Source organism: Pleuronectes platessa, chromosome 6 (assembly GCF_947347685.1).
Source record: "Pleuronectes platessa chromosome 6, fPlePla1.1, whole genome shotgun sequence".
NCBI classification, from domain to species: domain Eukaryota; kingdom Metazoa; phylum Chordata; class Actinopteri; order Pleuronectiformes; family Pleuronectidae; genus Pleuronectes; species Pleuronectes platessa.
The window spans coordinates 27235610-27261247 of record NC_070631.1 but is presented as its reverse complement, the minus strand read 5'-3'; the positions used below and the strand labels follow the sequence as shown (position 1 = coordinate 27261247).

The 25638-nt window shown below is 39.4% G+C and overlaps 1 protein-coding gene across 4 annotated transcripts in view; it reads left to right on the top strand.

Annotated features, from left to right (window-relative positions):
- The first annotated feature begins 466 nt into the window (after positions 1-466).
- LOC128441928 (DENN domain-containing protein 2D) overlaps positions 467-25638 on the top strand; it is a 29847-nt gene continuing 4675 nt past the window's right edge. For 2 of the 4 annotated variants that reach the window (XM_053424053.1, XM_053424052.1), the window contains exons 1-13: positions 468-735; positions 5313-5379; positions 5506-5592; positions 5777-5842; positions 7335-7421; positions 7606-7671; positions 16665-16712; positions 17086-17181; positions 18198-18373; positions 20366-20478; positions 21393-21462; positions 21560-21637; positions 23756-23896. In XM_053424053.1, the coding sequence (XP_053280028.1) occupies positions 706-735; positions 5313-5379; positions 5506-5592; positions 5777-5842; positions 7335-7421; positions 7606-7671; positions 16665-16712; positions 17086-17181; positions 18198-18373; positions 20366-20478; positions 21393-21462; positions 21560-21637; positions 23756-23896 (1125 nt within the window). In that variant the 5' untranslated portion in view covers positions 468-705. Of the gene's footprint in view, positions 736-5312; positions 5380-5505; positions 5593-5776; positions 5843-7334; positions 7422-7605; positions 7672-11286; positions 11744-16664; positions 16713-17085; positions 17182-18197; positions 18374-20365; positions 20479-21392; positions 21463-21559; positions 21638-23755; positions 23897-25638 lie in introns of those variants that run through there. The other 2 variants (XM_053424055.1, XM_053424056.1) reach the window with 2 other exon arrangements.

Sequence of the window (25638 nt, the reverse complement as noted above, 5' to 3'; positions counted from 1 at the left end):
ATTTCAACCAGTATTATACACACTTTTATATCATCTGAATAGACAACTGCAGTTCCTTCAAGTCATTTCTACACAGTCTACAAATTATCCAAAACAGCTTCCATCACAACCATCTTATCGTCTGGCACCTGCTCCATCTTTATATCACCAATAGATGGCACAAGTTGGTTATGGTCAAAGATTTCAAGACCCAAAGGCAGAGCACTCCAAGGATATGACATTTAACATTCATATCATTTATTGAGAATCATACAGGCTTACACAGGATCTTACTGGGGACAGTTGCCTCAAAATTATTTAAAGAGTCAGGAAAGTACACAGTACTAATCATTATCCAAGTCTAAGTAGTACATTAATTAACTGGTTTTAAAAGTAGACGAACGGTTTAACTGTAAAGTACACACACACACACACAAGCACACACACACACACACACACACACACACACATTGTGTCATCTGCGTCACAGTATTGTGGTTAAACATTGATAGAGGAAATCCCAGCCTTAGACTGAAGTCCAACCGCTCACTTAAATAAGCGCTTCCTCATACACTTGCAATTGCTTCTTCATACTACTGACTGCTGGGAAAGAGAACCTCTTCAGCTTTTATTTACTGATGGAGAAGTAAAGTCAATGTTATTTCGGAGTCAGCTCATTAACAGGGAATCCAGTGGATAAATAGTTTCTTACATCAGCTCAAGAAAATGGAGAAGACGTCACAGCAAGCACAAGTGGTAAGTGTGTTTCACACTCTTTGTCTGTTGCTCCTTTATGATCAACTTGACACTGAATTCTGGATAAAGGTTGAGGTGCAATGAAACAGTCAGCAGCAGGTTGGAAACCAGAGCAAATGTTTCACATTGAAATGTAAAGTGTGAGAAACTGACAGTTCCTTTGAACCCATGACAGCAGGAATAGAGAACTTTCATTTTGTCAACTTTTCATTTTTACTTCCTGCAGATTTACATCAGCACACCATTTTGGTGTTGACTCAGAGGGGAAGGGTTCAAATGTAATTACTTGAACCTGAACCATTTACTCTAATCATGTGTAAAAAACTGTAAATGTGGCCACAAAGTATAAGTGACAATATTCCTATAGTAAAACTTGTAAAATCCAGAACTGATAACAGATTAACTCCTGAATACTGCAGTTAGTTTAGTTTGAAACAAGTTCTATCTCATCAATTCACATTGCATTCTACTCACAAGGGTTCAAACCATCTCAATGTTAGTATCATTCTCTCTCTGTGTAAGTGAAACAAAAATATTTCATCGGTATCAGAGGAGGAGCAGACTGAAGTGCTGATCAAACTGAACTTGAAACACTGACTATACATGTTACTAATTACTTTGTGGTAGTGGCTGATTAAAAAAACTAGATTTTAAATTGGGGTCCCTGCAGTATATATACTGATTATCTCATACTAATTTATGTAATTTTAAAAGGGGAAATGGTCTTTTTATGGTTGGAATCAATAAAACATTGTACGTTACTTCCTTTACTATTATTTGATCTTTTCTTAACTGTCACAACCTGGCTCAAGGCTGGAAAAAGTAGTGTAGACCACACATGAATTTTAACTAAGACTAAGGTTATTTGAAGAAATGAAAAGGAAATCAAATGTGGAAATCAAATCAGAATTGAAACTAAATGCTGTGGAAACCATGGGGAGAGAGATCGACTGAGTGTCACCAGCTTTTAAGATGCAGCCAAACAGATGAGCTACATCTCCTTGATGACCAAACTCCCGCAGGGGGAGGCCTGCTCAGAGACCATGACATTAACTTTAACTTTACAATTTTTTCGATTGCATAAACACTAAAATCAAAAGTATTAAATAATTATCAAAAGCTTACACTCAAGGAGCAAAACATCGGCCCAGATAAGCACCACTATAAGCACAATGTCATCCTCACACTTTTTGCAAATCAATACACACTAACACTAAACACACTACATTGGACACAGAAGTATATCATGATGTCACTTCTTTGCAATTCCAAAGCACTGCCTGTCAAATGACCACCCCATGAGCCAATCAGTTCAACACAGCCGTCGAGTGTACAAACACAAGATTGCTTAATTGTAGACACCAATCAGGTTTAAGCACTATAAAAATGCATCATCAGAGTTCATCTGACTTCAACCAAAATGGAAGGAGTCAGAAGAAGAAGAAGAGTGAGGGTGAGAGGGGGAATCCACGGAGGAGGAGAAGGAGGAAGAGGAACATGCGGAGGCCGGGCCAGAGGTAGAGGCCGAGGTGGTGGTAGAGGAAGAGGAAGACCTGAAGCAGGAGGAGAACATGCTATAAGAAGACAAAATTTATCAAATGAAATCGCGCAACACTTGTCGACCATGTTGTGAACCACGGATTGACGCTGAGGGAGTTAGGGTTAGAGTTCAGCCAAATCTTAGCAGATATACAGTGGCATCTGTACTGGATACAGAATCTTCTGTTTGTCTGATATTTGCTGAGCTAACAGTTTTATGCACACTACTGTAGTAGCATGAACACTGGGATATGTTTTGTTGTGATTCTCCATGTTGACATGTTGACTGATTTGGGTATATAGACAGAAATACATTATATACATATACATATACATATAATACATTATGCGGCATTGGTCTTGTTTAGTGTTTGGTGAATTTATTGTATATTTGCACTTTTTCTGTGTACTTCACTTACAGTAGTGTAAACACTGAGAAATGTATGTGTTTATTTTTTTTATTTGAACATGTAATATGAATAATGTCCCAGAAATCTCTGTTTAAGTTTAACATGTCCGAGCACAGAGACAGACGTTTAGGAGAAACCATATCACACCTCTGGTGTCGCTAACTACCCAGTGTGACCAGTGCATGTGGTTGCGATTACCATTATTAGTACTGACCAAACCAAACCAGTGAAAAACGAAATAAATTAGACAAACATTTTTAATGTATGTAGAATAGAAAACGGAAGCAGAAATTAAATCATATATAAGTTACAAATATACACATTCTGAACTACAGCCACCAAGCTGTGGGTTGTACTTTACAATCCCAAATATTTGAGGACCTGTTAGTTTTTGTTAGAATCAGTTCCTCATTCTTGCAATTTGGATATTAATGTAAAAATCCTCTTTGTTTTGACACACACACACACACACACACACACACACACACACACACACACACACACACACACACACACACACACACACACACACACATACACACACTCCATTGCTTAAGTACAATTTTGAAAACAGGGCCCAGTTTTTCAAAGCACTACACACATTATCACAACCACACACCCAATAAGCAGAACACCTCAGATCCTTTGCAAAATGAAAAAATGAAAATTTGTTACCATATGAAACACACACGTTTCATACGACTTAATTCAGTTTGACCCAGTTACACACTGCTGTTGCTAACCTAAAACACTTTTAGCAATTCCAGTTATCATTGATTAGAGTACTGTAAGTGAAGTACACAGAGAAAGTGCAAATATACAATAAACTCACCAAACACTACTCAAGACCAATACTGCAGTCTCATGAAAATATAATTTATTTCTCTCCATATCCCCAAATCAGTCAACATGTCAACATGGAGAATCACAACAAAACATGTCCCAGTTTTCATGCTACTACAGGAGTGTGCATAACACTGTAAGCTCAGCAAATATCAGACTAGCAGAAAATTCTGTATCCAGTACAGGTTTCAATGAGGGGTACCTGAGCCTGGGGCTGGAGATCATAAACCCTTCACCGCCATGCTGAAAAAAACTCTTTGATTGGGTTTAGAAACGGAGAGTATTGTGGAAAGTATAGTACTGTAAACTGTGGATGGTGTTGAAACCAGTTCTGGACCAGAGCAGATTGGTGGAATGACACATTGTCCCAGATGACAATGTATTGCATCTGGTGCATGTGGTGTTCTGCTGTGATGATGTCGTGCAATCGGTCCAAACATTTGAGAATGTGAGTGTGTTGTAAGGGATCATATTGGCGTGACGGAGGTGGACCCCATTCCGTGTAGTGGCAGCACAAAGGGTGATGTTACCCCCACGTTGCCCTGGGACATGGATTATAGCCCCGTGGCCAATGATATTTCTGCCTCTCCTTCTTGCTTTTGTCCTATGAACCCTGCCTCATCTATGTATATGAATTCATGCGGGATTTCCTCGGCATCCATCTGTAAAACTCTCCGAAATACAGTGAAAGACAAGATTGTGTAGTTCAGCATAGGTCTGGTATACAGTACATTTACATTATAAAGGTTACCTGTGCAGTATTCAACATCACAGTGCTAAAGTGAACAATACATACCTCCACATACTCAAGCTGCAGCCGCAGCCTCCTCCTCCTCCGTGGATTCCCCCTCTCACCCTCACTCTTCTTCTTTTTTTAGCACAAGCTCCATTTTGGTTGAAGTCAGGTGAACTCAGCTGATGCATTTGTATAGTGCTTAAACCTGATTGTTGTGTCTACAATTAAGCAATCTTGTGTTTGAGCACCTGATGGCTGTGTTTAACCAATTAGCTCATAGGGGTGGTCATTTGAAAGTCAGTGCTTTGGAATTGCAAGGAAGTGATATCTTGATATACTTATGTGTCTAATGTATACAAGTGTGTTTAGTGTTTTGCAGATCACTGTGTGTATTGTTATGCAAAAAGTGTGAGGCTGACATTGTGCTTATAGAGGTGCAGATCTGGGCCGATATTTGCTCCTTGAGTGTAAGGTATTGATCATTGTGTAATACTTTTAATTTTAGTGTTTATGCAATCGAGAAAAACTGTAAGCATACACATGCAAGTGAGAAGTCAAGCAAGTTGAACATTTAACGAGTTATGTGTTCATAATACAGACTTACAGACAGACAGACATGCATAAATACACAGTTCATACAGGCAGAAAGACATGTGGGTAGAATCAGTAGGGAATTTCCAGGATAGTTTCATAACTCTAACCATATTGGAATTATTGTAACCATAACATCAAATGTCCTCTCACCTCATTTGAGTAATTTCAACCCAACCATGATGCTTCTCTAACCTTAACAAAGTACATATTGTTGACCCAATGTAGCAGTCATCACCATGTTGAGCTCCGCATCAAGATCAAGATTAAATGTCAAATGGTGTCAAATATTCTCTGAATATGCCAGAAGCTGATGGGATATAGATTTATTTCTTTGCTTGCAAGTCAGAACATTTTATTTTCTTATGATACAATTCCTTTCTTGACGACAAATTTATTTTATCATGGACCTAGTCTTATATTACACTTAAGTGTATTCTTATTTCTTTTTCTCTCAGAATGCGGAGCAGCAACTGCTTCCAAACACAAGGAGAAGTTTCAGCTTCTCATCTCTTCGTATAAAAAGTATGATCAAGTCACACACATTCACAAAGATGTAAAATGCCTATATTTGGTCAAAGACAATACCTGCATGTCCGACAGCCTTTTAATTACTGGAACCTCTTTGTGCGTCTCATGAATTTTCTACAGAAAGGCACAACAGCGAGGAAGAGGGTGGATTTAGAAGGCGCAGAGGGTTGCTGTTGTTTTCATCAGTGCGAGAGTCATCAAGGAAGGGTAAACATGATACTTTCATATTTCAGCTCCACTCACACATTTATATCTACCAAGATGGTGACATTAATTCGACATTCTCTTTCAATAACATGACAAATCAATTTGGTCCCTAATGAAGAACACCAACTGTTCAGAGTTGTCAATGCAAACCTTGTACGCTTTATTTTTTGCCTTTCAATCTCAGAGTCGGTCTTTGGTGGTGATGGTGCCTCCCAGCCCCGTGGTTCTCAAGACCAGGTGAAGAAGACAGGTATGTTACAATGTCACACAATTAAATGATCAGCAGCTTCATTCAAGCTTCATTGTCACTGGCTAATTCTGAAGCTGCTTGGCTTCCAGGTGTAACATCCAATCATATTCAAACAGCTGCAGCTATTATGACCCGGCACTTTGAGTTGAGTTCCATTAGAACACAAAGGGAAACATTTACTAGTGTTCAGTCTGAACACACCTTTACTCTGATGACATACACATAAACTGAAATGTAATGATCATGCATTGGGTTGGGTGATTAGTTTGTTTGATATAACAGTTTGTAGGTGAACGGGGGGGGGGGGGGGGGGGGGGGGGGGGGGGAGGCAGATAAATCTAATCCAGTTGGACCATGACAGAAACCAGACAGGGAGCAGTGGGAACAGATGGAGGGTTTGAACCTGACACACACAAACAGGCAGGAGTCAGGGTCACAGGTGAAAACATGATCAAAACGCAGAAACAGAAGTCTCAGTATACAACTGGGTTAAACAGAGGATTGAATGAATACTGGGTGAATACTGGGCTTAATATGGAGGCAGCAGGTGTGATCAGGTGCGGAGGAGACAGGATGGAGAAGACCTGCAGCCACATCCTGTAGCAGCATTCACCCTCACACACAGGGTGAAATGAAAAACAAGAGAAGAAGGAGGGAGTGATACCCAGCTGGCAGCCAACAGACAGAGGAGATGAGACACACAGAGTAGTAGAGCTAAAGTCTCAAAATAGAGTTCAGGTTACGGTATCCAAATCACTAAGCAAAGAGGAAGTTAAAAAACAGAAGATGAGTCCAAAACACAAAGATACTGGGAACAAAGGGCTGGGACGTGAGACTCAAATACTACAGTGAACTCTCAAACAGAAGAAGGACAACAGAGACTAAATCCACTAGAGGGAGAAACCAGGGAGGTGAAGGTGGAAACAATCAGGGTGATCCACAGGTGGAGAAACACAGGGCAGGAAGTCAAGTTCGCTGAGAAGACACAAGAGTTGAGTATACAAAATAAAACAGGATATAATTCAACATAAGAAGAAACAAGAAAAAATAACCTTTAAAATGAGTCTGGGATGTTAGAAGGACGAAATCTCAACAATCTGTTTAGGACTATTGCAAATTATGTCATAATTTATTTTCCCTTATTTATGTTGTTACATTTACATTACGTCATAATAATCTAAGACTTATTAGCAATTATGTAGAATTACAAAAATTCTAATTCTGTCGAGGTCAATTTACTATTCATGAGAAGTTCTATTAGTAGTGTGAATTAAGTTGTACAATGACCTCTGTGGCTGTGATGTGGAGCAGCAACTGTCTCCAAACACAAGGAGAAGTTGAAACTTCTCATCTCTTCGTATAAAAAGTATGATCAATTCACAAACATTCAAAAAGATATAAAATGCCTATATTTGGTCAAAGACAATACCTGCATGTCAGATAGCCTTTTAATTACTGATACCTCTTGCTGCATGTCATGCATTTTCTACAGAAAGGCACAACAGCGAGGAAGAGGGTGGATTTAGAAGGCGCAGAGGGTTGCCGTCGTTTTCATCAGTGCGAGAGTCTTCAAGGAAGGGTAAATATGATACTTTCATATTTCAGCTCCTCTCACTAATTTTAATCTACCAAGATGGTGACATTAATTCGACATTCTCTTTCAATAGCATGACAAATCGATTTGGTCCCTCGTGAAGAACACCAACTGTTCAGAGTTGTCAATACAAACCTTGTACGCTTTATTTTTTGCCTTTCAATCTCAGAGTCGGTCTCCGATGGTGATGGTGCCTCCCAGCCCTGTGGTTCTCAAGATCAGGTGAAGAAGACAGGTATGTTACAAAGTGACACTAAATGATCAGCAGCTCGATTCAAGCTTCACTGTGACTGGCTAATTCAGAAGCTGCTTGGGTACCAGGTGACTAATAACATCCAATCATATTCAAACAGGTGCAGCTATATGACCCGGCACTTTGAGTTGTGCTCCATTAGAACACAAAGGGAAATATTTTCTAGTGTTCAGTTTGAGCACACCTTTACTCTGATGACATACACGTAAACTGAAATGTAATAATCATGCATTGGGTTGGGGTATTAATTCTCCTGGAGAATCTTGTTGCTGCTATGAATTTTTGAAAGTTCCCTGACAGAGCAGAATCTTAAACATGGGAAAAAACAGTAATAATTTTCTTATTATATATTGGGCTTCCATCTTATAAATATTATTTCTGTCTATGACAACACCCGTGTGTAAAGTTTAAAGCAAGTATTGGACCTCAATGCTAAGCTCAGACATGAAGGCAGAGTTAAAGTTAAAGCGACATTTACTGAATATAAGAATGAGCAACAGATCTAAGAGTTTGTATGTGAACGGGGTGAGAGCGGAGATGAGATGGCAGATGATGAATCTAATCCAGTTGGAATGTGACATGACAGAAACCAGACAGGGAGCATTTGGAACAGATGGAGGGTTTGAGCCTGACACACACAAACAGGCAGGAGTCAGGGTCACAGGTGAAAACATGATCAAAAAGGCCGGAACAGAAGTCTCAGTATACAACTGGATTACAGAGGATTGAATGAATACTGGATGAATACTGGGACTAGATATGGAGGCAGCAGGTGTGATCAGGTGCGGAGGAGACAGGATGGAGAAGACCTGCAGCCACATCCTGTAGCAGCATTCACCCTCACACACAGGGTGAAATGAAAAACAAGAGAAGAAGGAGGGAGTGATACCCAGCTGGCAGCCAACAGACAGAGGAGATGAGACACACAGAGTAGTAGAGCTAAATAAAAATTAAAAAAACGGGTTCAGGTTACTGTATCCAAATCACTAAGCAAAGAGGAAGTTAAAAAACAGAAGATGAGTCCAAAACACAAAGATACTTGGAACAAAAGGCTGGGACGTGAGACTCAAATACTACAGTGAACTCTCAAACAGAAGAAGGACAAAAGAGACTAAATCCACTAGAGGGAGAAACCAGGGAGGTGAAGGTGGAAACAATCAGGGTGATCCACAGGTGGAGGAACACAGGGCAGGAAGTCAAGTTCGCAGACAAAACCAATTTATGATGTCACATTGACAATCTAATTCTGTCAAAGTCAATTTACTATTCCTGAGAAGTTCTATTAGTTGTGTGAATTAGGTTGAACAATGACCTCTGTGGCTGTGATAGGATCTTTATAAATATATCACAGTATGTATTTTTCATTACCTTTAACTCAGACCTCAGTTCACTGGGTTCTAGAAAAACAAAAAGTTTTTTTATGCATTGTGTAGGGAACGAGGGCTTTGCTCTAAAGCCAGGTATAAGCAGAGGTGTAAAAAGTACTGAAATATTGTACTCAAGTAAAAGTACCTTTACTTTGATGAAATTTTACTTAAGTACAAGTAAAGTACCCATTTAAAAATCGACTCAAGTAAAAGTAAAAAGTAGTTCATTTATGTACTTTAAGTAAAAGTTACTAAGTTACTTCAACAACTTGATGGGGGGGCCGCTTTAATTTTTTATTATAGGAGAATCTTTACAAATATAAGTGCAATGACATTAAACATGTCAAGACATGAACCACATGACAGCTAAAATAAAAAGTTAAAATTCCGCAGTCCCACTGTATATTTAAACTTTTGGTTAAACTTTGGTCCACCTTTAGAGCACTAGTCTACACACTTCTTGTTGAGTTTGAGCAACAGCTGATTTTCAAGGTGAGTAGAGCTCATCCGGGCTCGCTTTACAGTGAACAGCAATCCAGTGATTCTCAAACTGCGCGGAGGCATAACAGGTGCGCGTAACGGATGTAATTTCCAATGTAGCGAAGTACAATACTTCAGTCAAAATCTACTTAAGTAAAAGTAAAATTACCCATTTCAAAAACTACTCGCATACCAATATGTCCACATGTGAATGTTGGGCAGCACTCAGTGAATGACTGCTTTAATGAGGGACAAATAAAATGAACGTGATAATAGTATCTGCTTTTTGACTTTTAATGCATGGAACAGCCATCTTGGATTATGAGGTCGTGGCTGAAGAGGTTCGTCTGTCTCTGAGTCTGAAATCCAATTTCAGGGGACATTCAAAGGGAACACACCACTACTTTACGTGCATAGACCAACCACAACATTAACACTTTAACTGTTTAAATGCTGTTTCTGATTGGTGTATATTGGTTTCCATTATGATAAGTGTAAGGTCCAAAACATTAAGTTAGATGGCCCATAGGCCTCTGCTAAACTTTTACCAGTGTTTTAGAAATCTGCAGAATCAGTTTAAAATCTGCGATGGTCTCCTTTTATCCGTGTGATGCAAGCAGTTCTGTAGCAACAATATGAATTTAAGTATTGTAGTGAAAAGCTGGAAATATGCGTTGTCCGACAGTTCAGTCCCAGATCCCCCAGTGTGAATGCCAAAGTGTCTTTGGGCAAGTTACTGAGCACCATATTGTCCCTGATGGCTGTGCTGGCAGTGCATGAGTGATGAGTGATAAAATAGAGATGCACTGCGTGAATATGTGTGTGAATGGGTAAATGGCAAATCTGTGCTGTAGAGTGCTTTGAGTGGTTATCATGACATATAAATACAGTTTTCCGAGCCAAAACTATATATTTCAATACATAATGAATTAATAAAAAATTAATAAAAGGATAAATAAACACATTATTACATTATTAAATGCCTGAATAAATGCCTTCTCCCGGCCACGGAGCTGTCATGGACTCAATAACCTTAGCCAGGGACTGTTTATGTTTATTTATGGCAAATCATATCGTCATCGCGATATTAAACAACATTATCTCATGTCGCATATTTTCCTAATATCTTGCAGCCCTAATTATCATCACCAACTGGTATAGAGAATATATAAGAATGTTAATATATACAATATTCCCAGATAATAATAAAATAATTATCATTTATAAAAGACCATATAATATATTTTTTGAATCCTATGATTTCTTTCTGCCTCATCTCCATCTGCTGGATTGTAGCTTCACAGTGCAAACCAAACTCATAGCTTGATCAAAGAGAGCAGAATCGACAGGTTGCGCATGCTGGGTCCGTAACACTGTTCACAAACCAATCAGAAGCTTTAACCCGCCCCCTGCCCTTTGATGACTGATGTTGACAGTTTTATTTTGTAGTGTGCAGCAGGTTACGCAAAGGATAAATAAAAGTATAAATAAATAAATAGATAAAATTCGAAATTTATAAATAAATGTCTAAATAAAATTCGAAATATATTGATAAAAAGATAAATATGAAATATATAAATACATTTATGAATTCACATTTATTCAGGCAATTAATTTGATAACTATCTACCTGTTTATTTATCCTTTTATTTATGTATTTATATAAATATATATATAGTTTTGGCCCAGAAAACCCTCCATAAACAGGTTCTTATTAGGTAAGAGCTGCGCTAGTCTACTCCAGATGTTCTTGTTAGAGCTTGTTTGTTGCCTGCAGCTGGAAGGAGGACGCCTGGCGGATCTCTGTTTCTCTACATGAACTTAAGTTAACCCTCGGCGCTGTCCAGCTGTTGTTAAGTAAATGTGGCTGACTTGCTTGTTGTGTTACTGGCAGCAAACCAGGCTCCTCGTTACAGCGAACTAAAGTCGCATCGCACCGGTTTTTTTCACTCGTCCCCTGAACGCAGCACGAAGAGCAGCTCTTGGGCTCAGACGGGTTGTGCTGGTGGTGCGGCTGGGGGTTTTGGTTGGAAGTGAGCACACGGAGCAGGATGAAATGTTTGAGTCGGAGAGGACACGATGAGAGCCGCTGCTGCTGCTGTGTCACTGACTCTGAAACTTCCCAGAGGACCGAGGTGTGTGTGGAGCAGCCATGAGTGAAGCGGTGACGAGGAGGAGGAGGAGAGGAGGCGCACAGAACAGATGGAGTGAGTACTGACCATAACTTTGTACGGAGACTGCTCCAGGAACCACATACTCACAGTGCGAGCCCGGCACGAACAGCACAACGTGACTTGGGAACCAAAACTCATGTTACCGACTAACTGGTTCAGTAGCGAGCCTGTAACCTGTCTCCAACAGGTCTGTGAACTCTTATATCCGGGTGTCATGTGCTCCACCACTGGTTACACCTCCATTAGTTTGTCAGACTGGTTTTTATAATGAAAATGAAAAGAGTGATATTTATAGACGTAATGATGTTATATTTGATACGATGGCCTGTTATTATTATTATTAAATATTATTATCATTAAAAATAATAATAATAACAATAATAATTGACTTCAGTGGTTTGTTTCTTAAAGCCATCAGATTATTTCCACTAAATACAACTTGCACTTTGGTGTGTTTCAGTTAAGTCATGCAAGTTATTTTGGTGTTTTGTTGAACCTTATAACTATATGACTAAAGCCGGATATGTGGTTGTAACCAGTGCACGTACTTAAGCTAGTTCCCCCAACTAAAATCAACTTATACCTAATACATTTGGCATCAGATATTAGCATATCAACTTTTAGCTTTTTAATGGATCCACATGTGTAATATGGGTGATTGTATTTGTGCCTCAACAGCTGCATTGACAAATACATTTTTTTCCCGGTTTAATTGTGTCTTTCCGCACTGGCTTCACAGTGGGATTCCTGAAATGGATCACTAGTGAAAAGGAAATGTAAAAGTTAATAAAACGTCACACACACTTTACAACCTATACACAAAGTGGGCAGCTTTTATTTTAAATCAACAGTTTCATGTTTCCTAAGTTGAAAACAACTCATGAACAGGATTCAGTTCTTGTTTAAGCCTCAGTTGCTACACCTTCCTTTGCTTACAGACGAGACAGCTCGGTGTTGTAACATGTTCAGCAGCCCCAGGGTATAAAGCTGTTCAACAGGATGGTTTTTACACCCTTATCACGCCATTGCTATTGACCTAGTACAAGCTCCTTGTCCTGTCAATAGAGATTTTCTATTGTTAACTTAAGTAAAGGTTGTTTTCAGGAACCAGGGAGGTGAATCAGGCCGAAAGTGAAACCAGAATAATGTGCATGGGGATTTTGTTTTGGAGTTCAGTCTTTATTATGTAACGTTTGTGCTCACTCAGCTTTTTTAATTAATATAAAAGTCTAAGTGTTGATAAATGCGAGACCTATTTGACAGCAAACTAAACATTGCACAGACAACCACAAACCTAAAAGAAGGCAGCCTGGGGCAAAGTGTTTAAGAGATTCAGCAGGGACTAGGGCTGTCTGGTGACCATTGTTCATTATGGCAGCTGATATTAAATTAGTTTTATCTTCTGGTGAAAGTGTATATCAGTTTTAACAAATTTCAGTCAATTGATCTTTCAGTTTTTGTCTAGGTTTTGTTGTCCAGTTTTCATCTCTAACATGTAAATAGGATTTTCATCATACAATATTTTATTTGAGGGATTTCAGTGCATTTGAGATTAAGATTAAGATTAAGATACATTTATTTGTCCCAAACACATGCACAGACATGCACAGGCACACTCATGCAGGTAGGGAAATGTATCCTCTGCTTTTAACCCATCTGGTGAAGGACACACAGAGCAGTGAGCAGCTATGGCCACCTCTGCCAAAGTGGTTATGTTTTCATCTGCACTTGTCAGTTAGCAGGATTACGTAAAAACAGCTGGAAAAAATGAATTTAAATGTGGTTTTATAAGGGGACTGTTGGGCCTTGGTGTAGGTAGACACTCTGAGTGCCCCTCTTTTTTACCACTACGAGGTTACGATGATGGAGTAACTGTCTGTCTTTTAGCAGGATTTTGCGACTAAAACATGAAGGATGCAGTATGGATTAGGAAAGAACTCTTTTAACAATTATACAATACAATTTTTAAGCTGATTCAAATAAATTGGCGGATCCAGTTACTCTGCGGTGGTGGCAGAGGTGTGTTTGTACACAAGAGGGCTGAAGGGATGGATATAGACCACACCCCTTCGTGTCAGTAAACCTTTTCCGGCACTATGAATGTTTTGCAACATATATTGACTCCCCATCTTTCATCACATTTGGTAAATATGAGGCTTGGACACCCCAGTATAATGTATCATTTCTCCTATGAGTTTGTGGGTTTGGTCAAATCAGTTCCCCTACTTCCACTCTTGAATGCTACCCCGATTGTTAAATTAACTTTAGCCCAAGCACTTAGATGAAGACATTGAATAGCACTTCTTTTTTTATGTTATTCCATTCTATTTTGTTACAGAAAAAATAATCAGTTTAAGATTGTTTCTGTATTAGTTATGCTAAACCACTGCTGTATATTCACTATCTAAAAGATGATAAATGGACAGTTTTTTCCCATGTGACTTGAATGCAGCACAAGTATAAAAATTCTTTCCTGAGAGTCTGCAGTAAACAAGTGATTCAACAGAGTGCTGCTGTTGATACAACAAGGAGATGTTATTGATGGCTGCTCGAGTACATTTTGATTAAGTTTGAAATCAGAAGTTGTGAATCTAATATACAGTATTAATTATAATTGCAATAAATTTCATGTTATTATTTTCTTTAAAGTTTAAAGAATGTAATCTAAAAAGACTTATATTGACATTGATTGAAGGTGAAGGGATTTTAAAACTTTTCTATATAACACATTCTCTAAACAACAAAACATTAAAAAAATTATGAGAACGATAAAAGGTGATATTCCTCTTCACTGTGTTTACACAATGGCTTATATTGATATATATTTATTGGGATTGGACTTTTGTTATATTGCTATTAATGAATGACGGCCACTAATGGCTTGGTTAAAGCTGGCCAGTTTTGTGTATCTGCAGGGTGTGTCTGTTAGCAGGATTAGTGGAATAAGCCAAGTCATTCAAGCCTCTGTATTGGCTGTTGATTAGCATTTAGAAACGCAAATGTCTAGGTTAGTGCCTCCGGGGTTTTGGCAGACTTTTTGGGACTTTTTACTAGGGAATGTCAATGGAGTTCACTGCATGTCAGAAAGTAGCCATAGTTATCAATAAGCTGTTTTGGACCTGATGTGATTCCTTTAATATTGGGTATCTGCTTACTCTATCCTATCATATATATATAATAGTTTATCAAGCAGCATGTGTACCTGACACAGTGAAATAGCCCAGCTATATATAAGTTTAACTCACTCACCTCAATTTTTATGAGCTTCTTGATCAAACTTCTGTGGTCTTGGTTCCTGACATGAGGGAAAATACAGTTGCAGAACTTACAGTGATGTGACATGAATATTTTACCTTGAGATTTGCTAATTTTGAGTGGCTCATGCTGCAGGATTCTGCACGGAAGCCTGTGCAGTCTGAACAACTCTAAAATACAGTTATACATTCATTCTAAGATTCATTTCTTCAGTCACAAATGCAAGCGAAACAATCACACTGTTGACCTTTGATTTAACATAGTTGAGCTTCAACTATTTCAGTTGTTCAGACTCAAAGTTCAGTCTGTATTTCAGACCACATGGACTCCCAAGTGTTTGCTTTAGGCTATTTGATTATCTGACTGCGTATATCAAGGTTAATAAGTAACTCATGGCTGTGACCTGAATTTAAAGATCATAATGCGTAGTGTTCCCAGTAATTTCTTTCATAAGAAAGCACAGAAATATATTTTTAAGTAAGTATTTTGTGATTATTTCCATCACATGTACATCTGTGAAAAGGGAGAGAGCTTCAGATCCAAAAAAATGCAAATGCACAAGTTTTCTTGCCATAACATTAACTTACTGAGGTCATATTTTCTGTTGTCACGTTGTTTCTCATACATATTGCACATCTATTTTATGCATTTATAATCAAGAGGAAACTCACCTCTCAAATTCATAAAAGTCGTGCAGTCACTTCATTGTGTTCTTTCTCAGGCCAAATGTACGTTGAATCCATTCAATGTTCAGTTTTCCTCCTTTGTTAAATCTTTTAAATCATATAGTAACTTCCTCACAATTTACTGGTACAGAGTAGTTTCTCACATTCTTCATTTGAGATTCACATTTTACAGTCTTTACTTCATCAAGTTTGATCAGCATTTCATTGATAGTCATTTTGTCTTCTTTGTCTTCTGCAGTATTTTATTCTGCTGCGTTTTTTCTTTTTTTCACATCCTAATCTGTATATTTTTGTGAGTTCCAAAGTTGACTCAAGTTTCTGCAAAAATAAATTAAAGGAATTCTTTCAGTATTTCCGAGATGCCTTGTATGCCCTTGGAAAGGTGGGACGTGAGCCAAGGTAGAAGCCATTAAGTTTTGGCTTAGATCCAGAGGAAGGGATGGATCAGGGATTTTTTTTAATCACTTTCTTAAACATTTATTTGAAGTTTTATTTGACATTCTTCAATTTATCTGAGGGAATAATTCATGCTCTTGATTAAAAAAAAAAAAAATAGGCACTGTTAGGGGACTGACATCCATGCAATCTGTTGCAGAGCCAAATCAAAATGTGATTCGGGCAGATTTAAATGGGCTTTCATAGTATGTAGGGACTTTTCAGCCAATGTATGCTAACAAATAATGCTCCAATCCTGTAACTACCACTAATGTGGAGCCGAGATAATGTGGATTCGGTATGGCATCAACTGCTTATATGTATCCTCAAAAGTTATAGAACCTTGTCCGAATGAACGTGATGGATTTGATAAGGAATTTAAGTGCACGGCTGGAGGTATGAGCTCTACTGGGTGCTGGATTTGAGTTTAGATATTTTTTTACCTCAGGTTTATCAATACAATACTTTCCAAAGTGTAGCATAATGCCAGCAGAATGGCTGTGATTGTAAAGTCCCTGTGACTGAATCAGGACTTTTCCTGAGTAGCATTATATTCATCAAGCCTCTGTCTTGTGTAGGTGAACAGCCCATAGGGAACCTCATCTCTGATGTCGCTGGAAACCACGGTAAGAAAAGTCGCTGAAGTCCAATCAGGCTGTTTCTTGATGATACATTTCCCTTTTGACTGACAATATAAAATTCTCTCTTTTCATATTACCAAGCATTGTCAAAATAAGGTTTCATAACTGATAATAGGACTGTCATGATATCATATTATTGTGCGGCAAAGAAATACAATTGTGCCTCGATATTTAAGTTGAACCTTAACCTAAACTTATTTATGAATAACAATGATCTAAAATGCCAAAACTTCTTCTCTGCATTGTCTATTCTGTAAAATATAGTTTTAACAACAAGTTAAAAAGAGGAGCTGGGGGTAATGTTGTTGTGTGATTGTGTGACAGTGTCAGTGATGTGCAGCTTTTGTTTCTCCATCAGGTCCCATCCCATCAGGTGAAGATGAAGGTGGACGACAAGGGGCCCTCAAGAGGTTTAGTGCCATGTGGTCCTCCTTCCGCAGAGGCAAAAAAGATAGTGAGTATTTTGTTGAAGCGACATGATTCAGGCACATGTGGTCAAAGTCTTATTAGGCATTACACTGACTGGTGGAACAGAGACTGAACAGGACCTGCTGTTGTATATTGCCTAAGGTAAAAAGGACAGTGTATGCAAGTGCATTGCAGTGCATGAAGACCTGCAAACAGTTTTTTGTAGTTATGTTATCACATGCAATATTCCTTATTACTTACTCCTATTATCATGGTGTCTTAGTACCACTTTAGTTTTTGTTTTAGTTTACTGACTCAAGTAACAGACTTGTTTTCTCATTTCTGTTGTTATTTCTATTAGTCAGTGGTTCTGTATTTACTCCGTATACACTCAAGATTTTTATTTTCACTTACAGTACACTCCTATCGTTCGTTTTTACCACTGATTTGGCTGCTTATCAACAAATATAGCAGCTGGAGCTGCAGAAGTACTCATTGGTGATATTGAGGCTCTGACCTCCAGCACCCGATGGCTGATCAAAAGTTGCACTCCTTCACTGACATGATACACATATTTAAATATTCAGAGTCTGAATTACACTTTCTGAAGATAAAGTCACATAGCTCATTAATAAATGCCCATGGATCTGCTCAGAAATAAAAATGTAAGTGTAGCGCTTATCTGAAAATCATCAGGAAGAGTAATCCAATGATAGTTATCTCCACAGCGACAACAGTGTAACTCATGATACACACTTTCTCCACTTTACACCTCCACAATGAATATGAAACATCAAGATGTAAGTGAAATGCAGACTTTCAGCTTTAATTCAAGGGTATTATCAAAATACATTTATAAACAAGTCATTTCTATATAACCTTATAATTCAGAGGCTCAAAGGAATCTGACTGCTGTTGAGGTGGGGGTGACAGATGGTTTCTGAGCAGAGCAGTAGAGTGCAGTCAACAGGACAGATGGGTAGTTTGAGAAAGAGGCCTGTGGACATTTCTGTTTGGACTACAGCAGTAACCCTTCACAATGTATTTCTACACTCTGTGAAGGATCGAAAGACCAGGAGCCTGCAGAGCCACTCGGCCAAGCAGTGGAACCCAACACATCCAGGCAGCAACGTTACTTGAGTGGTCAGTACTTCTTTGAGTATCTGGTGGTTGTCAGCCTCAAGAAGAACAAGGATGGAAGCAACTATGAGCCTCAGATCACCTACCAGTTTCCCAAGGTCAGTTTGTCACTGTCACACCATGTAGACACTAGCCTGGATGCCAGACGAATTTAGCCCCGCCCACAACATTTGAGGTCGGGAAGTTCGATCTGGAGTCGCTCCGTTGGGGAGAAATTATGCCCGATCAGGCCAATCAGATTGTGCTTCATAAGATGATGGACAGATGATCAACGGTAACGTAATCAACCACGTCATCAAAATGCGCTTCGGTTGAACGCCTGCCGCTGGAGAGCTGAGATGTGTAGATGCTGCATTTGAGTCTGTTTTAGAAGACATCGACAGCGCTTTCATTTTGAAAGAGGAACAAAGAACGTGGAGGCGACGCCAAAGCGCCGCGCCGCGCTAATCCCTAGCGCGCCGGCGCTTGGCTGTTCGGGCTGTTCACAACGGACGCTGAAGCCACGGTGAAGCGCCGGGCAGCGCTAATAATATCACCCGTTGATCCAGCATTATAAAAGTATATACCTACTTGTTGCTCCAACATTAAGCAACAGCATCCCAACATGTGTCTTTCTTGGTGTTGTCTTTATACAACTTGTTCCGAGGATAATACAACTCAATGTACTTCTCCACTTTAATTATTCATTTAATGTCATCCATGTTGAAGAACTTCTCCGCTGTTTGCTCCGTTAAATATCGGGTGTCGAGGGTAAATTACGTATTCTCCACTCAAGCCTATGTGGAGAATACGTAGCCCCCCCTCTCTCTTTTTATCTTTATCACTGCTTGTGTGGCTTTAGTGGATGGGCAGAGGGGGACATTTAATAATGTCATTGGTAAAATTAAAACTCCAGGACAACAGAAGGGGAATTCAAAGTATGGGATGCATATTTGATCATTTATAACATATAAAATATGTCATCAATATCGTTTAAAATCATTTTTCAATGTGTTTCCTGGTGCGATACGCTCGCGTCAAGCGCAAGAAATAGACTCGACGCCGAAACGATCGCTGCACGGCGCTAGGCAGCCTTGGCGCAGCGCGGCGCTTCAGCCTCCGGTGTGACCCGCACAAAGGTTTAACATGGGAGTGGATGGGAGCCAGCTGTTATTTAAGGCTTGGCGCTGCGCTTCAGCGTCCGGTGTGAACCCGGCATTAGTAAATAACTCACAATGAGTCGCTTAACATACGTCACATACTACGTTGCTCTGATTGGTTGTAGGTCTATCCAATTGAGACAAGAGGCTTTTTTTTTCTGGATCGGCTGAAACACGCCCCATAATCACAGCCCAATGGAGCGCTATCAGACTCACATTCTGACTAGAATTGTGAGTATGACAACGTCAGGCTAGGTAGACACATGAGATCTGCCTGAGAAAGTACACCTGATGTGTTGCTAAGTGAGACAGATCACAGTAATACACAATCCAAGGCATGGTTGTGTGGTCTGTCCAACGTAGTATATTATCCACAGTTAGTGGTAAGAAATACAACAATTAAATAGCTCAAAGTAAAATAATCTGTTGCTGTTGATGTTAAATTTGTAAAACAAATGAACTAACTATATTAACTGCACAGGAGCCAGTTCTGTTGCTGTAGCAAGGTCATAATGACCAGTGTGGAAACTTAACCTGCTCATAGAATTGTTTGTTTCAAAAATACGAACCCGAGCAACAAGTAAAAGATTCTGATATGAGGATTGCAGGAAGAAGAGTTTAAAAGGTGGGGCCATAGGCTACATCCATACTATTACGTTTTAGTTTGAAAAGGCAACTGAAACTGGTCCAGCAGCATTTCCAAACTTCTCTGTTTAAGTGGCTCTAAAACTCCAGAGTAGTGTGGACAAGAGGCGTATCTGGAGCAGAATTGATGTGGTAGTGTGGATGTAACTGTAGTCGGCCCCTTCTTCCGTCATAGCTCAGTCCCAAAACATTAAATTCCCAGCTTATCAATTTTAACACTTTGTTCAAGAGGATATGTTAAATTAACAATATGAAGCAGCCAAACCAAATCAAGATATGTTGATATAATCATCTGTGTGTTTACAGAGGGATGGGATGGCCAGATCCCAGAAGGAGGAAGAAGAGAAGACGCTACAGGCAATCACATTGTTTTGTTTCCCAGAAGGCATCAACTGGGCTCCTTTAACAGAATACCACAGGTTTGTCGGCTCCTTTATCACTTTGACAACCTTAATTCCTCTGTTCTTGCTTCACTCTACACTAAAGTTCATAAAAGATCCATGACTGAAAAGAGGTCAATCTGAGTCTTTCTGCTTTGAATGTTAATACTCTCTTTTTATTTCACATACTCAAATCTAAAAAAAAGAAAAAGTGATTGTGCCAAATGTCTGGATAGAATCACCCTTCGCAAACACTTTCTGTAGCAGTCTTTCTCTTTTTGACTGAAGAATGACCTTCCTGCAGATCACTTTAGGCTCCAAGATATTTTTAGGTTGTTTAAGATCTACCCACAGCGACTTTCAGCTCAGGGGACGGAGGCCTCTTTTCATCTTCACTGTTTTGACCTATGTTTTTTTTTTAATGAATCTACCTGTGCAATGTTTCCCATCCCACTGGCTGCTTCACAGCTCCACAGCACAACATTTCGGCAAATGGCTAAATTGTTTGTCTCATCAAAAGTTGCTCCAAATAGATCTTTAGAGATTTTATGGCAACATCTATCCACAGCACTTATTTCCACTCTGTCCTATCCAGATTCGTCTCTGGAGTCTTCAGAAGCTCACGTCTGTGATGATTTTTATCCCATGAGTCATGTCAGAGCTGCACTACATGTGCCAATAAATCAAATATAGCCTGATGAGTTAATGCAGTTCCCACTGTTTTACAAATAGAATTGATCAGACCTTTGCTCATGCTATCATTATGGATCTATTCAAAGTTTAGGAAATACAAGGTAACAGCAGAACATGGATGTCGGTTTGTTGCTGAGCCTTTTCTTTAACTTTTTCTCTCTCACAAAGAGTACTCAGCAAAATATTATTTGTCCTAACTTTCATGCAATGTGAAATGTCGTGTAAAGCTCTAGTTGTGAGTTTTCCTCTTCTGTCTGTAGTGAGACCTTCTCCTTTGTTCTGACTGAGGTTGATGGCAGCAGAAGAAATGGATACTGCAGGAGGTTGTTGGTCAGTGTCTTTTCAGAAATGGTCTCACTGTGTGTCATAATTTTGAACTCATGTATTGCTCATGAAGTATTCTCTATTTCCACTTACCAACCTGAAGCCCGGAGGGAAAGGAGCTCGCCCCCCGGAGGCATACTGCATCATTAGCAGTCTGGCTTGTTTCGGCCTCTTCTCCAAGGTGAGCTCAACTTTTAACATTTCTAAAAGAGGAAATAAGTGAGTGTTTTTCTATGTATTAATCCAGCCCAGTTAACTGTAAGTCTGACCTTTTAACAGGGTCTCAAACACAAAGATGTTATTGACAGGTTGACTAAATTTATATAACAATCTAATCTATATCAATCTCTAAAAAAAAACACCAGATGTGTAGAACACAGCACAAAAACACTACACCACCTCGCACCTTGCTGCCCATTTGTTCTGGGGCACAATTCTTTTCATAAATTCTTGTTTCTCACTTTAATCTCTTTGGATCTGCACTTACAGAGCGTGTGTCTCTCTGTGTCAGTGTCAGCTCTCACATGCTGCCTCCTTTAAACAGGGAAGTAATCAGCTCACAGCCATCTGCAGCACTATTCACCCCGCGGCTTAACTGGAGGTGCTGAACTGAACCATCTCCTTACCCACACAATTTTCCATTTCTCATCGTTCTCGTGTGGTATTAAACTGAATATTTTGGTTGGACAAAACAAGAGATTTTTAAATGTCACCTTGTGGTACCACATCAAGTGCTCCATATTGACGTGTGTCGTGCTCACTTAAATCTCTCTGTCTCCTCGAATTGGAAATATTTTTCCTTGAGAAGCAGTCAGCAACTTTAAGCAAATGTTTAGGGCCATAAAAGTAAGATGAAGATGCTGTCTAAAATAATAATTAAAAAAAAAGAAATATTTTTTTTAAATAATAATATTAATACAGCAAATAACTCCAGTAAACACAAATAACCTTTTTTTATATTTTCTGTGACCACTCTGCCTTTAAAGCAGCAGCAGTTCTCTGTTCACCTGCACAGTGAGTAAGGTTGTCTGCAGGAGTTTCCCCAGTTATTTAGTGGATTCAGTCTGTCACAACTGGTATGAACATGTGGTTTTTGTGATCTGATCTCAAGTGGACAGCTATAAATACTGGTGGGAATGCACTCAAATCAGACAGGGATCTGATCACAATGGGAGGTGATCTGGGCCACATGTTTCCACATTCTTTCAGCAGTGGAAACATGTGGAGGACCTCAGTTGACGTCCTCTGACCCGCTGCAGTGTCACTATATATATAGTATAATACTATAAATCAAACGTAGTTATCCTCTTCTCGTTGATTATTTTGTAACATCCGCCACAATATCAACACTTATCATCACATAATGATCGATAAATTCCTTAAATTGGTCAAATCGTTCTTCACACAAGATTCATTCAGACTCTCCTAACTCGTCTCTCTATCTCTCTTTTGCTCGCTCGTGCCGACACACACACAAACAGAGTGACATCGGACCCTCTCATGTACTCAGACTGGGTAAAAACAACAGAACTTGATCTTCATGAACAGAAAGGCTGTACGTGTTTCTTTGTATAGAGGGGGGAAGTGAGATCTGATCATGAGACGCATGTGAGGCCAGATGTTAATGCCAGGTGTGTACGGGGCCTCAGTGTTTGTGTCTTCATTTGATCACACACTGACTCGATGATGCTGAGATCAGGTCCCTGGGGGGACCACACCATCTGCTGTTTGACTCCTTGTTCTCCATGTCTCTTTAGTGTTAGGGTTCATCGTCGAGCTGCAGAATAATTCTGGGTCGAATGTCAGTCAGACACATGATGTGTCAGAATCTAAGAATCACATAAGTGCTGAAAACTTTTACCAAAGCACTATATTTTTCCAAAATGTTAACCTGTTGTCTTTGTCTACGGTCTCAGTATTGTAGTACTAAAGTTCTGCTTGATTTTGAAGTTTCCACTGTGTTTAAAGGTCAGACTTCACAATAAAACATGTCCTGTTTGGTGCTACAGCTCTTTATCTTTAAAACAGTGGTCAAACGTGAACCCTTTCAGAATGGGAATGAAACTTAGAAATATCTTTATCATCCACTTCCTGTTACTTGTTTGTTATTGTGTAACACTTCATTAAATCCGGAAGCTGGTGTTGAAATAAATTTGCTGAATTTAACACTGCCTTCTATTCAATAACTTAAAGTCAAATTAAGTTAGATCCTCTATGTTCTTGTTTCATTTGGTCCAATTAGTAAGTGGAGATATATTATTATTGCCCAATTACTGTGTTTTCTCCTGTCTGTGTCCAGATATTTGATGAGGTGGAGAAGCGGCGGCAGATCTCCATGGCTATGATCTATCCATTCATGCAGAAGCTGCGGGAGGCCCCATTCCCAGCTCCGGGAAACACTGTGGAGATTAAGAGCTTCATTCCTGAGTCGGGCACTGAGGTCAGACCTAAACCCCTCCCTCTGCTCACAACAGTCCACATAAAGTTTAACGATACATGTATCAATAGTGTTTTTTCTTTATTGACACAGTAGACTATGCAGATCCACATAGTCGTTTGTCTGTAGTTTTCGTTAGCCAAATGTTAATTAAAAAGTCAATACCTTTTTATTGACAAACTAAAGCCGTTTTCAGACATGATCTCTGGAGGATGTGCACAGAATTTGAGTCCGACTTTCTCTGGAGTTTGCCTTTACCTTACTGCCTTCACATTTTCCGTTGATAAGTTTTGACAACAGAAATCTGCGGAGTGCTCATGTGAGGGTTGGTGCTGCAGGCAGGACGTAACATATTAAGCCCAATTCATAGTTCTGCGTCCATGCTACGCCGTAGCCTAAACGTAGACGTGTATCCTTGCTTGGGTTAAATAGCTAGAACACACCGTAAATTTGATTTCGCCTAGGATACTACAACAACACCTAACAGGAACTGTTAAGCCTGGGCAAATTACTGAGTAGACACCAATTTTCATTTTTTATGAGTCATTACGCAGACCTCTCACAAAAAATACTTTAAACTACAAAAATACAAAACACTTAAGTGTTTTGATAAATATATGAATAATTTTTTTTAATACACGTATCATAAATACTTCCCATCCCTGGTTACAAGTCAGGTTGCAGAGAATCGCACAAATCCTTATAATTTCACCGCCTATTGACTGAATCAACTGTAAGTTCTATGGACGGTGAAAAGACAGTAAACATATATATATCAGAGATTTCCAGTAGGCTTCGGTGAGGAGTGCAAGTGGTTTCTTGCTGGCTGACTGGGACTTCAGCCAAGCTGCATTAAAGTAGTATGACTACATTCAGTGACACAAGAGGAAAACATTGAGCCAGTGGATAGACAGAAAGTTCTCAAGACAGGTTCCAAAAAGCTGTGTGGATAGAGAGACAGTCCCTTGCTCTGATAATCATGAGTACAGAGGCTGTTGTGTTGTCACTGATTGGCTTCTATGTCTTTGAAGGTTGTAAATGTAGAGGATAAAAACACGCCCACAAACCCCCACACACAGTGAAATCCAGTGTCACATGAGATCCTCTCGGTGGGTGTGTCAGTGTAAGGTTGTGTCTGAACCTGTCCTGCATTACCCAACCTGTAGCTCACAGCAGAAACCTAACACTTCTCACATCAGGCCACATACCATGTCTCAGCATCTCTCAGTCATCTCAAGTATTCACTGTTGCCATTGTTGCTGCAGTGCAGTTCTACTGTGACCAGCTCTCAGACTCAAAGAGGGACAGATAAATGGTTCCCTGACGACGTAAAGACTCTGACTACTTCACACCTGCTAGCATTCGTCCTGAGTGAATTGATCATAAGTGGTCAGTGCTAATTACCGGAGTGAACACACCAGATTTGCTCCGGAATACTTGAAGGTCTTCCGCATTAGTTTAGTGTTAAGTTACCAACCACTAGCAGATGTTAGCGATCACCAGGAGTATCATCAGCTGAGCATCATTGGGCATTTCCTCTTTTTAATCAAAAGACTCCCTTTGCTGAGGCAGGCCCACCAGAGGCTGATCAGACCTGGGTGTGTGTCCCTAACATCCAGGGGCCCAGTAAGGTTCTTTAATCCTGATCCATACAGTCTCCTTTATTTATTTTATATATCTGACAGTGGCCATTGCAATTAAACTCCTGTAGCCAACTTTCATTGGGCGGAACACATTTGTAAAAT